This window comes from Apodemus sylvaticus, chromosome 1 (assembly GCF_947179515.1).
Source record: "Apodemus sylvaticus chromosome 1, mApoSyl1.1, whole genome shotgun sequence".
NCBI lineage: Eukaryota > Metazoa > Chordata > Mammalia > Rodentia > Muridae > Apodemus > Apodemus sylvaticus.
The window spans coordinates 105,624,681-105,638,979 of NC_067472.1; the positions used below are offsets into that span (position 1 = coordinate 105,624,681).

At 45.0% G+C, this 14,299-nt stretch overlaps 1 protein-coding gene across 1 annotated transcript in view; it reads right to left on the reverse strand.

Annotated features, from left to right (window-relative positions):
• Positions 1 to 14,299, reverse strand: part of P4ha3 (prolyl 4-hydroxylase subunit alpha 3) — a 32,835-nt gene that overhangs the window by 11,165 nt on the left and 7,371 nt on the right. Inside the window, exons 3-7 of the mRNA XM_052177417.1 lie at positions 13,553 to 13,776; positions 9,320 to 9,469; positions 6,404 to 6,455; positions 2,237 to 2,400; positions 1,857 to 2,033 (exon numbers count right to left, since the gene is read on the reverse strand). Of these exons, the coding sequence (XP_052033377.1) occupies positions 1,857 to 2,033; positions 2,237 to 2,400; positions 6,404 to 6,455; positions 9,320 to 9,469; positions 13,553 to 13,776 (767 nt within the window). The remainder of the gene's footprint in view (positions 1 to 1,856; positions 2,034 to 2,236; positions 2,401 to 6,403; positions 6,456 to 9,319; positions 9,470 to 13,552; positions 13,777 to 14,299) is intronic.

Below are 14,299 nucleotides of genomic sequence, written 5' to 3' on the forward strand. Positions count from 1 at the left end.
CCCCAGCGGGAGGTTGCCAGGAAAGGGAGAGTGGCAAGGCCTGTGCTTGCCAAATGACCTTGCTATGAAGGATTCAGTGAGCATCTCGGGATGGTCATTGCCATGGCAACAGAGCTGTTCTAGGGAAGCGGCTGCTGCTGGCCTGATCGACTTCTGGCTCTCTGAGCCTCTGATGCCACTGGCGATGCATAATTACCATCCCCACCAGAGCCAATCATCTCAAAAGACAAAACAAAACAAAGAAACAGCAGAACAGGCCTAGACCAGCCTGGAGGACCTCTGTCTTCCCGGAATACCCTGGCCTTCACTCTCAGTGAAAGAAACCTGCTCCTTCCTCTCCTCCGAAGAGCTCCCCTCCTACCCACCTGCCTCTCAGGTCACCTCACACAGCACATTTGATCCCAGCACTGCCGTTCCCTTACACCACTGATTCCCAGCCTTTCTAACGCTGCGACCCTTTAATACAGTTCCTCATGTCGTGGTGACCCTCAACCATAAAATTATCATTGATACTTCATAACTGTAATCTTGCTACTGTTATGAATCATTTGATATGCAGGATATCTGATATGTGACCCCTGTGAAAGGATCATTTGATCCCCAAAGGGGTCAAGACTCACAGATGAAAACCATTGCCTTACATGGAGGAAAAGTTCCTCAGCCCTTTGTCAAGGCAAAGGGTCTGACTAATTAAGTTCTGTCGATGGATGACTAAGAGTCTCATTGGTTGGACAGCATACTTAAGGACACGATGTCTGGCTGGAAATAAATAATTCTGCGCCAAATAATTGTGCCTTTAAAAAAGTACAACAGGACTGTAGAGGTGAGATGGGGGATCTTTTCTGGATGTTTATGACATTTCCTAGTGGGGGACAGAGGCCCTTCCACTGGCACCAGTTCAGCTTGGTCACTTGCTATTCCTTCCATGGGAATGGAACAATTAGATAGGCCTCTGTGTGTGTGTGTGTGTGTGTGTGTGTGTGAGTGACAGTGTCTCACTATGTAGCTCTGTCTGTTCTAGGAAAACCAGGCTGGCTTCAAACTCAAAGAGATCCTCCTGCCTCTGCCTTTGCTTTTACCAGTCATGTGGGTGGCAGTGATGTTTTCACGTCCAGATAGAAGCTTTGAAAGCCGGTTCGCCTTTGACATTTCTGTCTTATTCCCTGAGGCTCCCCTGCCAGGCTGGATTCCAGAGCTTCATCCAGCCCAACATAAACACACACAAAGTGGCAAACTGTTGCTGTCTCCAAGGTTCAGTGGTCACTTATTACCAAGTTAAGACTTAGCCTAATAGGAAACACAACAGAGTGACAACCAGCACTGTAACTCCAATCCTGACTCTAGTGCATTTATCTTAAATCAGTTCCCCTTTCTGAGCCTCAGTTTCCTTTTTAACAGAGTCATGAAGTTGAACCAGATAATTTATATCTACTCTGTCTGCAAATATGTACTAGTGTAGTAACACACCTGTTGCTATCAAGTTCTTTTCTTCAGTTAATTTTAAGGAAAAGTTGATGATTTGGGAAGTCTCCTTTGTATTTCCTGATATCACTTTGGTATATACAATGGTACACCTGCATCTCAAGCACACTATGGGCTGGATTTGAGCAACTGTCTAAACTATGTATTCCATATCCCTAAGAAGACATTGCCAGCACAATGGGAACATCTAAATCCCCTGGATCCTCACCTCAATCCTTTGCCACCAGAGGCGAGTACAGCCATGGTTTCCCCACCGATGACTGGACTTACGGATTGACTGGCATTATGAATTCTTGACTAAGAGAGGGTCTTGCTCTGCCACCTGTCTGTTCTCCAGTCATGAGGGGACACAGAGGGTATTTGGGGATACTCACCCACGGTTCTGCAAGCGCTCGGATTTTTTGAGATTCCTCATCACTGACAAAGTCATGGTAGAGAGCTACGAGGGGTCGCAGGTGGATGACCTCCTTGCGGGCGGGCTGGAGCAGTAGGTAGGGGCTGGAATTGGTCTCATAGGAGCAGTAGAGGCCGGGGATTTGGTAGTGTGTTGGCTGGAAGGAAAGATTACAATTGATGTAAGAAAAGAAGGGACAAGGGAGCCATGGCATTAAAAACTGGAATTTAAGACTGTCAGAAGATGGAGCCATTTGAATGCTGTTTGGTAAGGTGTGTCACCACTGAGGTGTCAGGTTTTCCCTCAAGCTATCCCGACTCCAGTCGTTCCTCCCCTTGCTCTCTCCCCGAGGAATCCTACCTGGGAGCCCAGGGTCTGGCATAGCCCCTCGTAGGTGTCCCTGGTCTGCAGGTGGGGTACGTTGGGCCTCTGAATTGCAGGCTCAGCTGCCGTCTGGTGACCATTCTCGGCCAAGAGCCTTTCATATTTCATCACGTTCCTGGTCATCCTCTTGTTGTCTGGGCCTAGGGGAAACCCAAACAGGAAATGACACAGATGAACAAACACTGGCCTCAGAAAGACCTCTCAAGACTTCATGCAGCTGGCTGTGCTGGCCTTTGGCCTTTGGCCAAAGCTTCCAGGATGCAGAGGCAGGAGGATCTCTGTGAGTTCCAGGCCAGCCAGAGCTACATTGTGAGACCTGGTCTCACAACAACAACAACAACAACAACAACAACAAAGAAAAAACTACTGAAGCCTTACTATCACACAGGGATGGAACTTTCACGTTTTAAATTTCATGTCAACATTTTTTCTCCAAAAAGAGTATCTGGCTTTAGGCCCGTGCCTGCTCGGCCTGAGGGATGGCTGCTAACATTATTAGATGGGGACCATGATGGTCACTTTTATGTTAGAAAAGAAGCTTAGCCATTCATCCATCCATCCACTAGTTACAGGCCACTTCAAAGGTGCTAAAAACATGTTCTATGCCAGATACCGGGCCGAACTCCCCGAGCAGAGCCCAGTAACCACCTGGAAGAGAACATGGCAGGTAAGAGAAGTAGAAGGGAGCTCAGGCACAGCTAAAGCACAGGCCCATCCTGCTCTTATGCATTGTATTCCTGTGAGCCTGTGTATGGCAGGGTTGTGGCCATGTGTGTGCTTTTGGGGACCAGAGAGGTGATGCTGGGTGTCTTCCTCGGTTGCTGTCTGCTTATTCCTTTGACTCATGGTCTCTCACTGAACTGCTGTTCCTTGTTTTCCAGCTTGGCTGTCTGACCTGCAGCCCCAGAAAGCCACCTGTTCCTGCATCTTCCCTTTCCAAGCCCTGCTCCGGTGTTACAGGTGTGTGTGTGTGTGTGTGTGTGTGTGTGTGTGTGTGTGTGTGTGTGTGATTCCCAGCTTTTCCACGGCTGCCAAGGATCCAAACTCAGGATCTCATGCGTGTGTAGCAAGCGCTCTTACCCACAGGGCACTCTCCCCAGCAACCTGCTCCTGTAGAACAGGAAGCCTGTTCGTCCTCAGCTCTACTAGGTCCCTGGGAACAGCAGCTTTCAACCTTCCCAGTGCTGCCCTTTAATACACTTGCTCATGTTGGGCCCACAGGTTGGTCCTTCAGAATTCCTACCAGGGGCTTGGAGAGATGGCTCAACAGTTAAGAGTGCTTCCTTCTCTTTCAGAGGACCACTGTTCAGTGTCCAGTGCCCATAGCCAGCAGTGCACAACCAACTAGAACTCCAGTTCCAGGGCATCTGACACTCCCTTCTGGAATCCTCTGGCCCCTGCACTCACACATGCACATTCCTACATACAGATTCCAACACATACAGATTCCAACATGCACAAATAATTAAAAACTAAAAATAAATATTAAAAATTTCTACTGGTCTACACAGAGCAGAACAGTGTGGGTCGAAAGGGAGCTGCTATATGTTATCTTAACACAGAGTCTGAGGCACACACTGCTTTTAAGGTACCACTCCGATTGAAGAAGGGAGGGAGGGCATACGTGATTACTCCTTTCTAGTAAAACGAGGAATGAAGCTTTGGAGAATGGAAATGATGAATCCGAACTCCAGTGGACATACACAAAGCCAGAAATGGAAGCAAGCCCTTCAGTGGCCACACCCTATTTATCACCAATAGCACACAGCTTGGGTCATTTCGAGATGCAGATTTTAGTGGATCAAGCACAAAGAAATAAAAGAATGTTGACTTTAGATTTTATGCTTTTTTTTTCTGTGTATGTGTGTGCATGTTCTTGCACCCCTGTGAAAGCACGTGGCAGGGTGCATACGCATGCGCAGGCTGAGGTTGCTGTCGAGAGTCATCATTGCTTCTCCGCCTCCCGCACTGTGCAGGGTCTCTCGGCCAAAGCCAGAGCTGATGAGTATGGCTAGTTTTGCTAGTGGCCATCCTTTGGCGATCTCTTGTTTTACCCTTTGCCTTTGAAGGCTCTACAGGTGAGCCACCACACACACCCCACATTTTATGTGGGTTTCTGTTGATCTGAATGCTGGTTCTCACCCTTGCATGATAAGGGCTTTACGAAGAGCTATCACCCCAGCACCTAAATTGTCCTTATCCTACTAATTACTTGTGTGTATGCGGGCCACCACATCCCATTCTTTGTCAAGGCATCAAAAAGGAATACTGTCGGAGCCTTCTCTCTGTCCACAGTGGATTGGTTCCAGGTTCTCGTTAGATTCCAAAATCCACAGAAGCTCAAATCTGTTTATAAAGTAGTATAGCATTTGCAGACAGTTTATACACATCCACCAACATGCTCCCAATTGCCTCTGGTTTATTTGTATCACTGAACACAACATAAATGCTATATATACAAGTAAGCAAAAATAGTGGTTACACTGCAGTACTTAGGAAACAATGACAAGGGGAAAAGCTACACCTGTGCCTTACTGACAACATGTTTCGTATTTTTTAAAAAATGCAAAGTTGGTTAAATCCATGGACACAGAATCCAGAGATAGATGTGAAGGACAGAAAACACTAGGTGAATTCATATAGAAGTTATAAATAATTGCAGTTTAAAAGTACTTCCAGGGGCTGGAGAGATGGCTCAGTGGTTACAAGCACTGGTGGCACTTGCATGTGGCTTCAGTTACCAACACCTACAAGGTGGCTTACAGCCATCTGTGCCTCAAGTCCCAGATGACCTGACACCCTCTTCTCCATGGTCTGCATGGTCTCCATGGGCACCAGGCATGTGCACAATGAAGAGGCAAAACACTCATACACATAAAACAAAATAAACCGTTGAGAAGTCCTCAAATACTTGGTGACTACTAGTGATTTTGCATCTTACTGTAGTAGCTAAATACTTAAAGGAAAATCTAGGAAGCCATCTAACACCAAAATTCTAAGCAAAAGTCTGGACGCTGAGCTCTGCAGCACTTCCTCCCTGTGCTGTTGACATAAGGCATTCCCTGAAGGGGCTGAGGCTGGACCTGGCCGGATGCCTGCATGGCCAAGTGAGCTCTGGTTTTGAGCAGAACTGATAGCTCTCAGTAAACAGTCAAAGACGTGAATGGCCCTCTGAGTCGCTCCCTTCTCACATACACAGTGCACATTGATTTGATTCATTCCTGGGTCTCCTTCCAAACCCTGGGTCTTCAAACTGCCTCTGCAGAGACTGGCTCTTAGCCTGGCCTTGTTCTTCTTGAAAGAACACATTGGGAATAGGCAGGTTGACATCTTTTTACCATTTTTCCAACTAACTCATGAATTTCCCCCTTTCAGTGATCTGGTCTGGGGAGGTAGCTCACAGAGCATTTGCTGTCAACACGAAGGAGCCTGAGTCCAAATCCCTAGCACATACATACATGGTTGGAAATGGCTACCTGCACCCAGCTTCTCGGGCGGGGGTGAAGTCAGGCAGACTGTTGGAGCTCAGGAGCTTGCTGGCCAAACAGCTTAGACAAAGCAGTGAGCTTCAAGTTCAGTGAAAGACTTTGTCTTTAAAAATACAGTGGACGGACTGGAGAGATGGCTCAGTGGTTAGGCGCTCTGACTGTTCCCTTAGTGGATCTGGGTTCAATTCCCAGCACCTCCACAGCAGCTCCCAACTGTCTGCAACTACAGTTCTCGAGAGTCTGTCGTCTTCTGACTTTCCCAGGCACCAGGCACACAAGTGGTGCAAACATACAGAGAAAGTATTCATACACATAAAAACATACTCACAAGGTAAAAACAAAAAATTAAATAAAGAAATAAGATATCAATAATGGAAGACACCATGTACCCTTCTCTGCTCTCTGCATGTATAAGAACAGGCATGTGCACTGATGAGCATGCACACGCATACGCATACACACACATGCATGTGTGCACACACATACATATATATACACACACATGTATGTGCACACACATGCATGAACACACACATATACACACACATGCATGCATACACACATGCATGCACACACACATTCAAACTGTACTTCCCAAGGATTACAGGTTAGGAGCAGAGGCGAGAAGGGTCACCTCTGTCTTCGTATCACTTACTGTAGACAAGGAACTCTCGGGAGAGGCTGAGGGCGCATGAAACATTTCCTACCTTATTAAAAAAGAAAAGAAAGAAAATGTCAACTGAAATGATATTTTCTCTAATTAATCTAATTAATCACTCAAGAGTTTTAAAAACTATAAAACATTCTTACTACAGTAGACAAGAAGTTCACTGAAAAAAGGAATGCAGAAGACTCTTTTTTGTTTTTAGTTTTTGTTTTTGTGTTTGGTTGGTTGGTTTTGCTTTTGTTTTTTATTTTAGCAGCCCTGTAACAAATCAAGTCTCCTTGTTTACAAATACATTATTACTACCCTTACTAGCAAAGGTAGAAAGAGAAATTGGGATAAGTTTGATTAGGCTTGGTGCATAGCTCAGTGGTGATCTGCTCTCCTGATATGTGCCCTGAGTTTAAAGCAACAGTATTACCAAAAGGAAAGGGGAGAGAAGAACAGGAAGAGGGGGAAGAGAAGGAGAAGGAGAAAGACGAGGAGGAGGAAAAGGAGGAGGAGATACATAGAAAAAATTTCTAGCAAAAGTACAGTTTACCCTTATTCTCCAGGCTTAGTACTTCCTAGAGTCTAGACAGTTAGTGGGAAGGAAGTAAAAGAAAAACTAAAACAATCATTGCCCGACGTGCAGGAATCAGCCGTCTGCAGCTATGCGGCCTTGGCCTCCTTATGGTCAGAAGGATGTAAGTCTGAGCCAGAGAATCCCACACAGGCAGGTTCCCTCTGCCTCTGGGCACCCCAGAATAACTAGCTGACCAGAATCTACAGAAGTGGAATGCCTTGAAGTTTTAGCGTACTAACCTTTCATTTCGGTGATAAAAGCAATAATAATCACACTATAAAATATATGAAAACTGAGATAGCAAACCACTCCATCAAAGCCCAGCCACTCGGGTGCTTTCGACAACATGCACTTTTTATGTGGCCGTGATGCTAATTTTTTTCCTGTCGTTATTGTTTCCTTGTAATTTTGCACCAGGAATACTTTTTATCACAGCACCACCTTCATAGAAATCACTGTAATGGCTGCATTTTATTGCACCCAGAAACCACATTACAGATGGCGACCGCTCTGCTGCTGTTGGAATTAGATTGTTCTCATCCTTTTTTACTGTGAATGATTCTGTTCTATACTTAACAGAGGAGTGGACCAATAACCTAAGAGTATTCTGTACTTGCCAGATGCTAACATAAAGTCGTAGCTTTTAAAACAAGTACCCATCTCGTAGTCTTCTCTGACCTGTACAGGTAAGGAAACCGAGGCTCGGGTTAAGGTGGGCAGATTAAGTCAGTGACTCAAATTTTCACAGAATTTCAACATTGTATGTGTGATTCCACGGTCAATGGCTTAACAACTGATTTAAATGTTACTACATTTTTTAATTAAAAACATTTTTTATATGGTAGTCAAAGGTTCAAAGTGGAGGGACGTCTACTAGATGTACTGCAGAGGCAGGGAGCATAAACCTTGAGTCTTCTGTGTTTTGTTACTTTTGCAGATTTCGAGCAGGATGGAACATGCTGTGAGCATCCTCCGGGCAAGCTGCCGAGTGAGGGGCAGTGTGAATGACCTCATGGAACGCTTGAGCTGAGCCTGTCTGATGGGTAGAATTTCACCAGACAAATTGGATGTGACATGGAGAGGAGAGGAGAGGAGAGGAGAACAGAAGAGAAGCCTGTCACCAGATTTTCAGGGAAATAAAATAAAGCTAACCACGGGGCTCTGTTTTTGGAATCCCATCTTGGGAGGGTGCGTTAGTCGTTAGTCAGCTTTCTCTGATTCTCTCTATGCTGGTTCTCTGTTTCCTTCCTCTTCTAAAGCTCAGCAACTCCTTGACCTTTGCTACCTCACAGCCAATTGTTTTGATGTGTAGCAACTGTCAGGAGAGGTAGGAGGAGCACACAGCTAAGGTCCATGTGCCATATACCATGTACTGTGCACACAGCTAAGATCCATGTACCATGTACCATGTACTGTGCACAGAGCTAAGATCCAGGTACCAAGAAGGACCATGGAGGGAGCAGATTAGTCCCTGCTCTGAGGATAAATCTGTCTTCTCAGCAAGGTTTTTGATCACACAGAGTCTCCCTCTTTTCTCAGGAAGACAAAGAAAAAACGCATGCATGGTGCTGGGTGTAGTTCTGTGGTAGAGCACTTGACCACCACACCCTAGGCTCAACTCCCAGAATCCTCCAAAAAAAAAAAAAGGTGAACAGCTGGATTATTAACTTTGGAAACTCCATGGAACCTGCCAGATGGTGTATTTTTTCCCAACCTATTCTTGAGGACCGTACAATTGGTGAGAAGAGAGGTTAATCATACAGAAAGATGGAAGCTGCTATCTTTTGGGTGAGAGACGTCCTTGTGTGATGTAGCAGGCAGGAGATCTACAGTACCTAGGAAAGAAGAGAGCTGCAGGAGGCCCTCAGCTTGGTAGAATGAGATAAAGATGTCACCTCTGCAGCCAACAATGGTCATGTTTCATCTGGATTCAGTGTCAGGTGGGAGAGGATAACCAGACTTCTCCTTTTATAGCAATATTGTGTTGCAATAGCAGTGAGGAATCATGACTTACTGAGATGGCAATGAATGCCCTGCATTGTCTGTGGTCCCCTCAAACACCTCTGTGGCTGCGGCACTAGCAGGTAAGAGAGACTGTGAAGATTGTGACGTGGTCCATGCATTGGTTACCACTCTAGACTTAGAGTCAGAGGTGGGTAATAAGCCTGCCTCTGCGAGTATCCTGGAAGGATAAGCTTTATTTCCTTACATTCAGTCTGTGGTGATAATAGAACAACAGCCTTACACTCGGTCCCCACACATATGTATACCACAAGATTAAATAAATCAGGAAGCGAGCCTTGTACTGAGTGTGCTAAACATGAACTTCATCACCCTCCTACCTGGAAACAGGCAAAGGCCAAATAATCCAGGGCATCTTCCAGACTGGCCTCATCCTCTGTCTTCCACTCCCCATAAGATCTTCGAAAGAGTCCAACAGCCTCCTCCAGCCACGGAATGGCATGGTAGTAATCTCCCATGTCATAGGCCACCTGCAGGGAACACGGGCCACAGCTGCGCTTCAGTTCACAGAGACCAGGAAACCATCTCAGTATGCAGAGTAGGAGGCGCTTGAAGCCCAGAAGACTAGCTACTCTCAAATTCAGTTGTATTCAGTTTGGTATCCAGTATCTAACAATATGTTAGATATCTAACGGTATGTTAGATAACAATAGTCTGAGGCATTGTGCTCACTGAAAGAAGACAGGGTTCTGCATTGGAGGAGTTTATGTTCTAGCAGACGAGAGAGGTGAACTCAAGTATGCACAGGAGAGGACATTACAGTGCCTGGCTTTAACACAAATGCATAATGCATGATGTCGTGGAGAAGGGAAGAGACTTCAGGTTTACAGAGTGACATCTGAGCTGGTCCTTTCTCAAAGAAGGAAACGGATTTCAGTGAGCAGGGGCTGTGAGGAAGGGCCTTTAAAATGAGAGGATGACAAGGTTATCATTCTGCTCACAGAATTCCTGGGGGTCTACCATGAAGGGAACAGAAAAGTGATCCTGAAGGGTGTGCTCCCAGTCTTCTGCAGGCATGACTGTGTTCTTAGAAGGACACTGTGGTAGCTCCTCACTGTGTGAGGAGATACGTTTAGTTTACCCAGTACTTTTTGATTAACAGGCATGTGGGACTCATTATCCTTAAAGTACCGAGTCCATGAAGGACTGTGAACAAACCATCCCCCGCACAACACAGTCAGCACCATAATGGTGGCAGACAGTGGGGATGCTGTGGTAGCTGAGAGGGTCAGTTCTGATTAAGTGTTGGGATGGCAGGAAACATGGCGGCATATACCACAGCTTCTGTCTCCTACCAGCTACAGGTAAGTAGAATACCAGACTTTTAGGGAGAATTTCCTGGAAGTCAGCGTTGAAGTAACATGGAATTATAAAGTCACCAAGTTGGGAAAATCTTACCAAATGACTTCACTGAGGTGTGACTGCCAGTCAGGGCAGGAGCTGCTGTTGTGCAGCCAGAATGACAGAGAGCTCCCAGCTCAGGCTGCCAGTATCTGGTATTGTTTGGCTTGTTTTCTACCCATTTCTAATTTGTAAAAAAGGGTGAACTGAATAATAATAATGATGATGTTGATGATAACCTAAACTTTTCCAGTTAAATTAACTGTGTATGTTGTGTGTATATGTACATGTGTGCTATATGTATATGTGTATATATGGTGTGTATAGTATATCTGTGTGTATGTGGTATGGTGTGTGTGGGGGGTATGGATTGTGTATATGGTATGTAGTGTGTATGTACATGGTGGGAAGTTTATGTGTGTGGTATGGTATGTGTGTATGTATGTGGTATATGTGTGTAGTATGTATATGTCTACTGTGGTACGTGTGGTATACATATGTGTTAAGTGTGGTGTGTGTATGTGTGTGGTGTATGTATAGTAACATACATATATACATGTGGTATGTATGTGGAGTGTGTAAATTAGGGGAAGTGTATGTATGTGGTATGTGTATGTAGTATATATATATATATATATGTATGTGTGTGATAGTATATATATGTATGTGTGTGGTGTGTGATATGTATGTAGTATATATATGTATGTGTGTGGTATATGTGTGATGTGTATATAATATATATATATGTATGTGTGTGGTATGTGTGTGATGTGTATATAGTCTATATATGTATGTGTGTGGTATGTGTGTGACGTGTATGTAGTATATATATGGATATATGCAGTGTGTATGTATGTGGTATGTATGTGTTTTATGTGTATGTAAGTGATGTTGGAGATTGGACCCAGCATTTCATGCATGCTAGGGAACTATACCCCAGTCCTAACCATTTATCTGATATTTTCATGGGGAATTTCAAATCCTCACAATATGGTAGATCATCATAACTGAAATTCTTTCAAACACAAATATTTAGGCATTTTAAACAAAATATACAAAGCACTTACATATTTCCAAAGAAAAAAATGTTAAATGCCAGGTGGTAGAAATGGAAATTTAGCTGAAAACTTAAGCAATGAGAGCATTAGCAGATGCTTAAGCTGTGTAGGATGTGGGAGGCTGAGGCCAGCCTGGGCTACAGAGTGAGACGGAGAGAAAAATGAGCACAAGCAGCCACAGGACGCGGTGAGAATGCTAATGGCATCCCTTCCCCACAGCAGCGCAGACAGCAGGTAGCCTGGGCATATTTCAGCAAGAGACCAGACCATTTATGGTATATTCTCATAATAGATCAATAGAAATGAGTTACTGGGCCAGAGAAATGGCTCAGCAGTTAAGCACTGGCTGCTCTTGCAGAGAACATGGGTTGATTTCCCATTACTCATATGCAGACTCTCAAGTGTCCATAACTCCAGTTCCCGGGGGTCTGACACCATCTTCTGACCTCTGAAGGCACTAGGCATGCACATGGCGCACAGACATGCTCGTGAGCAAGACACTCATACACATAAAATAAAATGTCTTTTAAAATGAACTAATAACGCATATGACAACACAAATGCATTATAGTATAAAGCGCAAAGTGAGGAAGCCAACCCCAGAAGGTAATGTCCCACATGGAGAGGACACGGGTGACCTGGGGGACAGTGAGGTGGTAGGAGGAAGGAAAAATGTGTAATTAATATAGCCAAATTTGAAAATGAATTTCACTTCATTTATAGATATAACTGCACATACATACACTTGACAGATAGATAGATAGATAGATAGATAGATAGATAGATAGATAGATAGATAGATAGATAGATGGATGGATGGATGGATGGATGGATGGATGGATAGATGGATAGATAGATGGATGGATGGATGGATAGATGGATGGATGGATAGATAGATGGATAGATGGATGGATGGATAGATAGATAGATAGATGGATAGATAGATGGATGGATGGATAGATAAAACTGCTTTTGATATTGTCCTAGGTACCACCTTTACATTTGAAATGCATTGTCTTTCAAATAAAGATTTGCAGCAAGACTTTCAGGAAGTTAGCTTACTAAATTTTCAGTATATGGTTTATGGTTTTCAATACATGGCCACAAGGCTCCATTAATGAGCCTTTACTGGTACTGTGCACCCAACTACCTGAGCTAGCCATGCGCATGGCGGGATCCCGTTCCGCTCAAGACTGCAGAGGGAGGAGCAGCAAGCAGAGAAGCTTCCTGTGTAGGGAAGGGAGACTGGCTCCCCGAGCCTGGAACTAGGACCCACGAAGCACATTGTTAGATTGGTTAATGAACAGTAGGTAGGGGTAGGCAGGAAAAACCAGGAGCACTTCCCTGAGGTAAGCATCTTCTAAAGGAAAAAAAATTAGCACACACCTTTGAAGGTAAGGCCGGCAGAGTATGTTATAAAACAACTCAGTATAAGCAAAAATCAGCTAAATACACCTGTGGCAGATTCCTGAGGTCTATTTCTTCAAGTAACTTCAAGGCACACAGCCTTGGTTGTTTTACACTGACTTAATTGACTATCTCTGAGCACTTAGGGAACAGAGCATCTGAGTAGCCCTTTCTGTGATCTTACCTTCACATCGCCATCCGGAGCCTCCTCGGCACCCTTCCCTCTGCTTTCCACCCATGGTTCATATACTGTAGGGTTTATAGTTAGAGTTTTAAAAAGATGATGACTTTTGTCTAGTTCATGTCCATCAGCCTGGAGTGTATAAATTGAACATTTTGTGTGCAAAAGATGTATCTCAGTTGCTCAAGTGCTTGGCTAGCATGCGTGAGATTTGGTTTGGTTTCCAGCACTGCAGAAACTGGGCTTGGTATGATCCCAGCACCAGAGAGGTAGAGGCAGGAAGACCCTGGCAAGTTTAACACCAGCCTGGGATACACAATACCCCGTCGGAAAGGAAAGGAAAGCTATTTATTCTCTCGTGCCCTAAGAATATGGTGACCTCACATCCCGTGGTAAGAGCATGGGAAGCTAAAAGATGGGGTTCAAATGTGCTTCTCTTACTTGGCAATGCAGCCCTAGTGTCTTCCCTGTCACTACCCCAAGCACAGGGAATACAGACAGACAGCTGGGGCACAGCTTATCCATAAGAAAGTAGAACTGAGCAGTTGGCCCTCTTCCTGTGTCACCTTGCCAACTTGGAAGCAGTCATCTGCTGTGAGAGAGAAGAGCTGTCTGGGGCTGTACAGGTCGGTGATGGAGGAGGCTGTGACCCTCTGGAAGACGCCTCGGGCCAAGCCCTTCACGTTCAGCATGTACACATCCTGCAGCCGCATCAGGGCCCTTGCTGCCCCCTCGAGGTCCTCAAAGGCAGGAAGATCTTGCTCTACCTTCTCATAACCATCCTTCAGAGCTGTAAAAGTAAGAAAGACTGTGACCCCCGCCTCCAAACACAGGCGATGGGCATTTATTCCATGTGAGACCTGACCACCTGCTCAAAGTGCCCTCAGCAGCAAACTCAGCTCCTGGAACACAGTGGTTGCTTTTTGTTGAAGATTGTGTGTGTTTATGCCTGTGTGTGTGTACATGTGTGTGCATGAGTGTGGGTACATATGTGTGTGAATGTGTATATATGTGTGTGTGTGTGAGCATGAGTGTGTGTATGTACATGTGTGTGCCTGAGTTAGTATGTGTGCGTGTGCATGTGTGTGTGTGTGTGTGTGTGCAGGTAACCTCAGGGGCCACAAAGAGCAGCACATGGGATGCCCTGGAGCTGGAGTTACAGGCAGTTATGAGCTGTTGGAATGCAGGCACTAGTGTCTGAATTGGGTCCTCTTAGAAGAACAGAAAGTGCTAACAACTGAGGCATCTCTCCAGCCTCCAGAGTAGATGCTTAATATGACTTTCTTAATGAAGTACATTCAGAGCGATGGCAT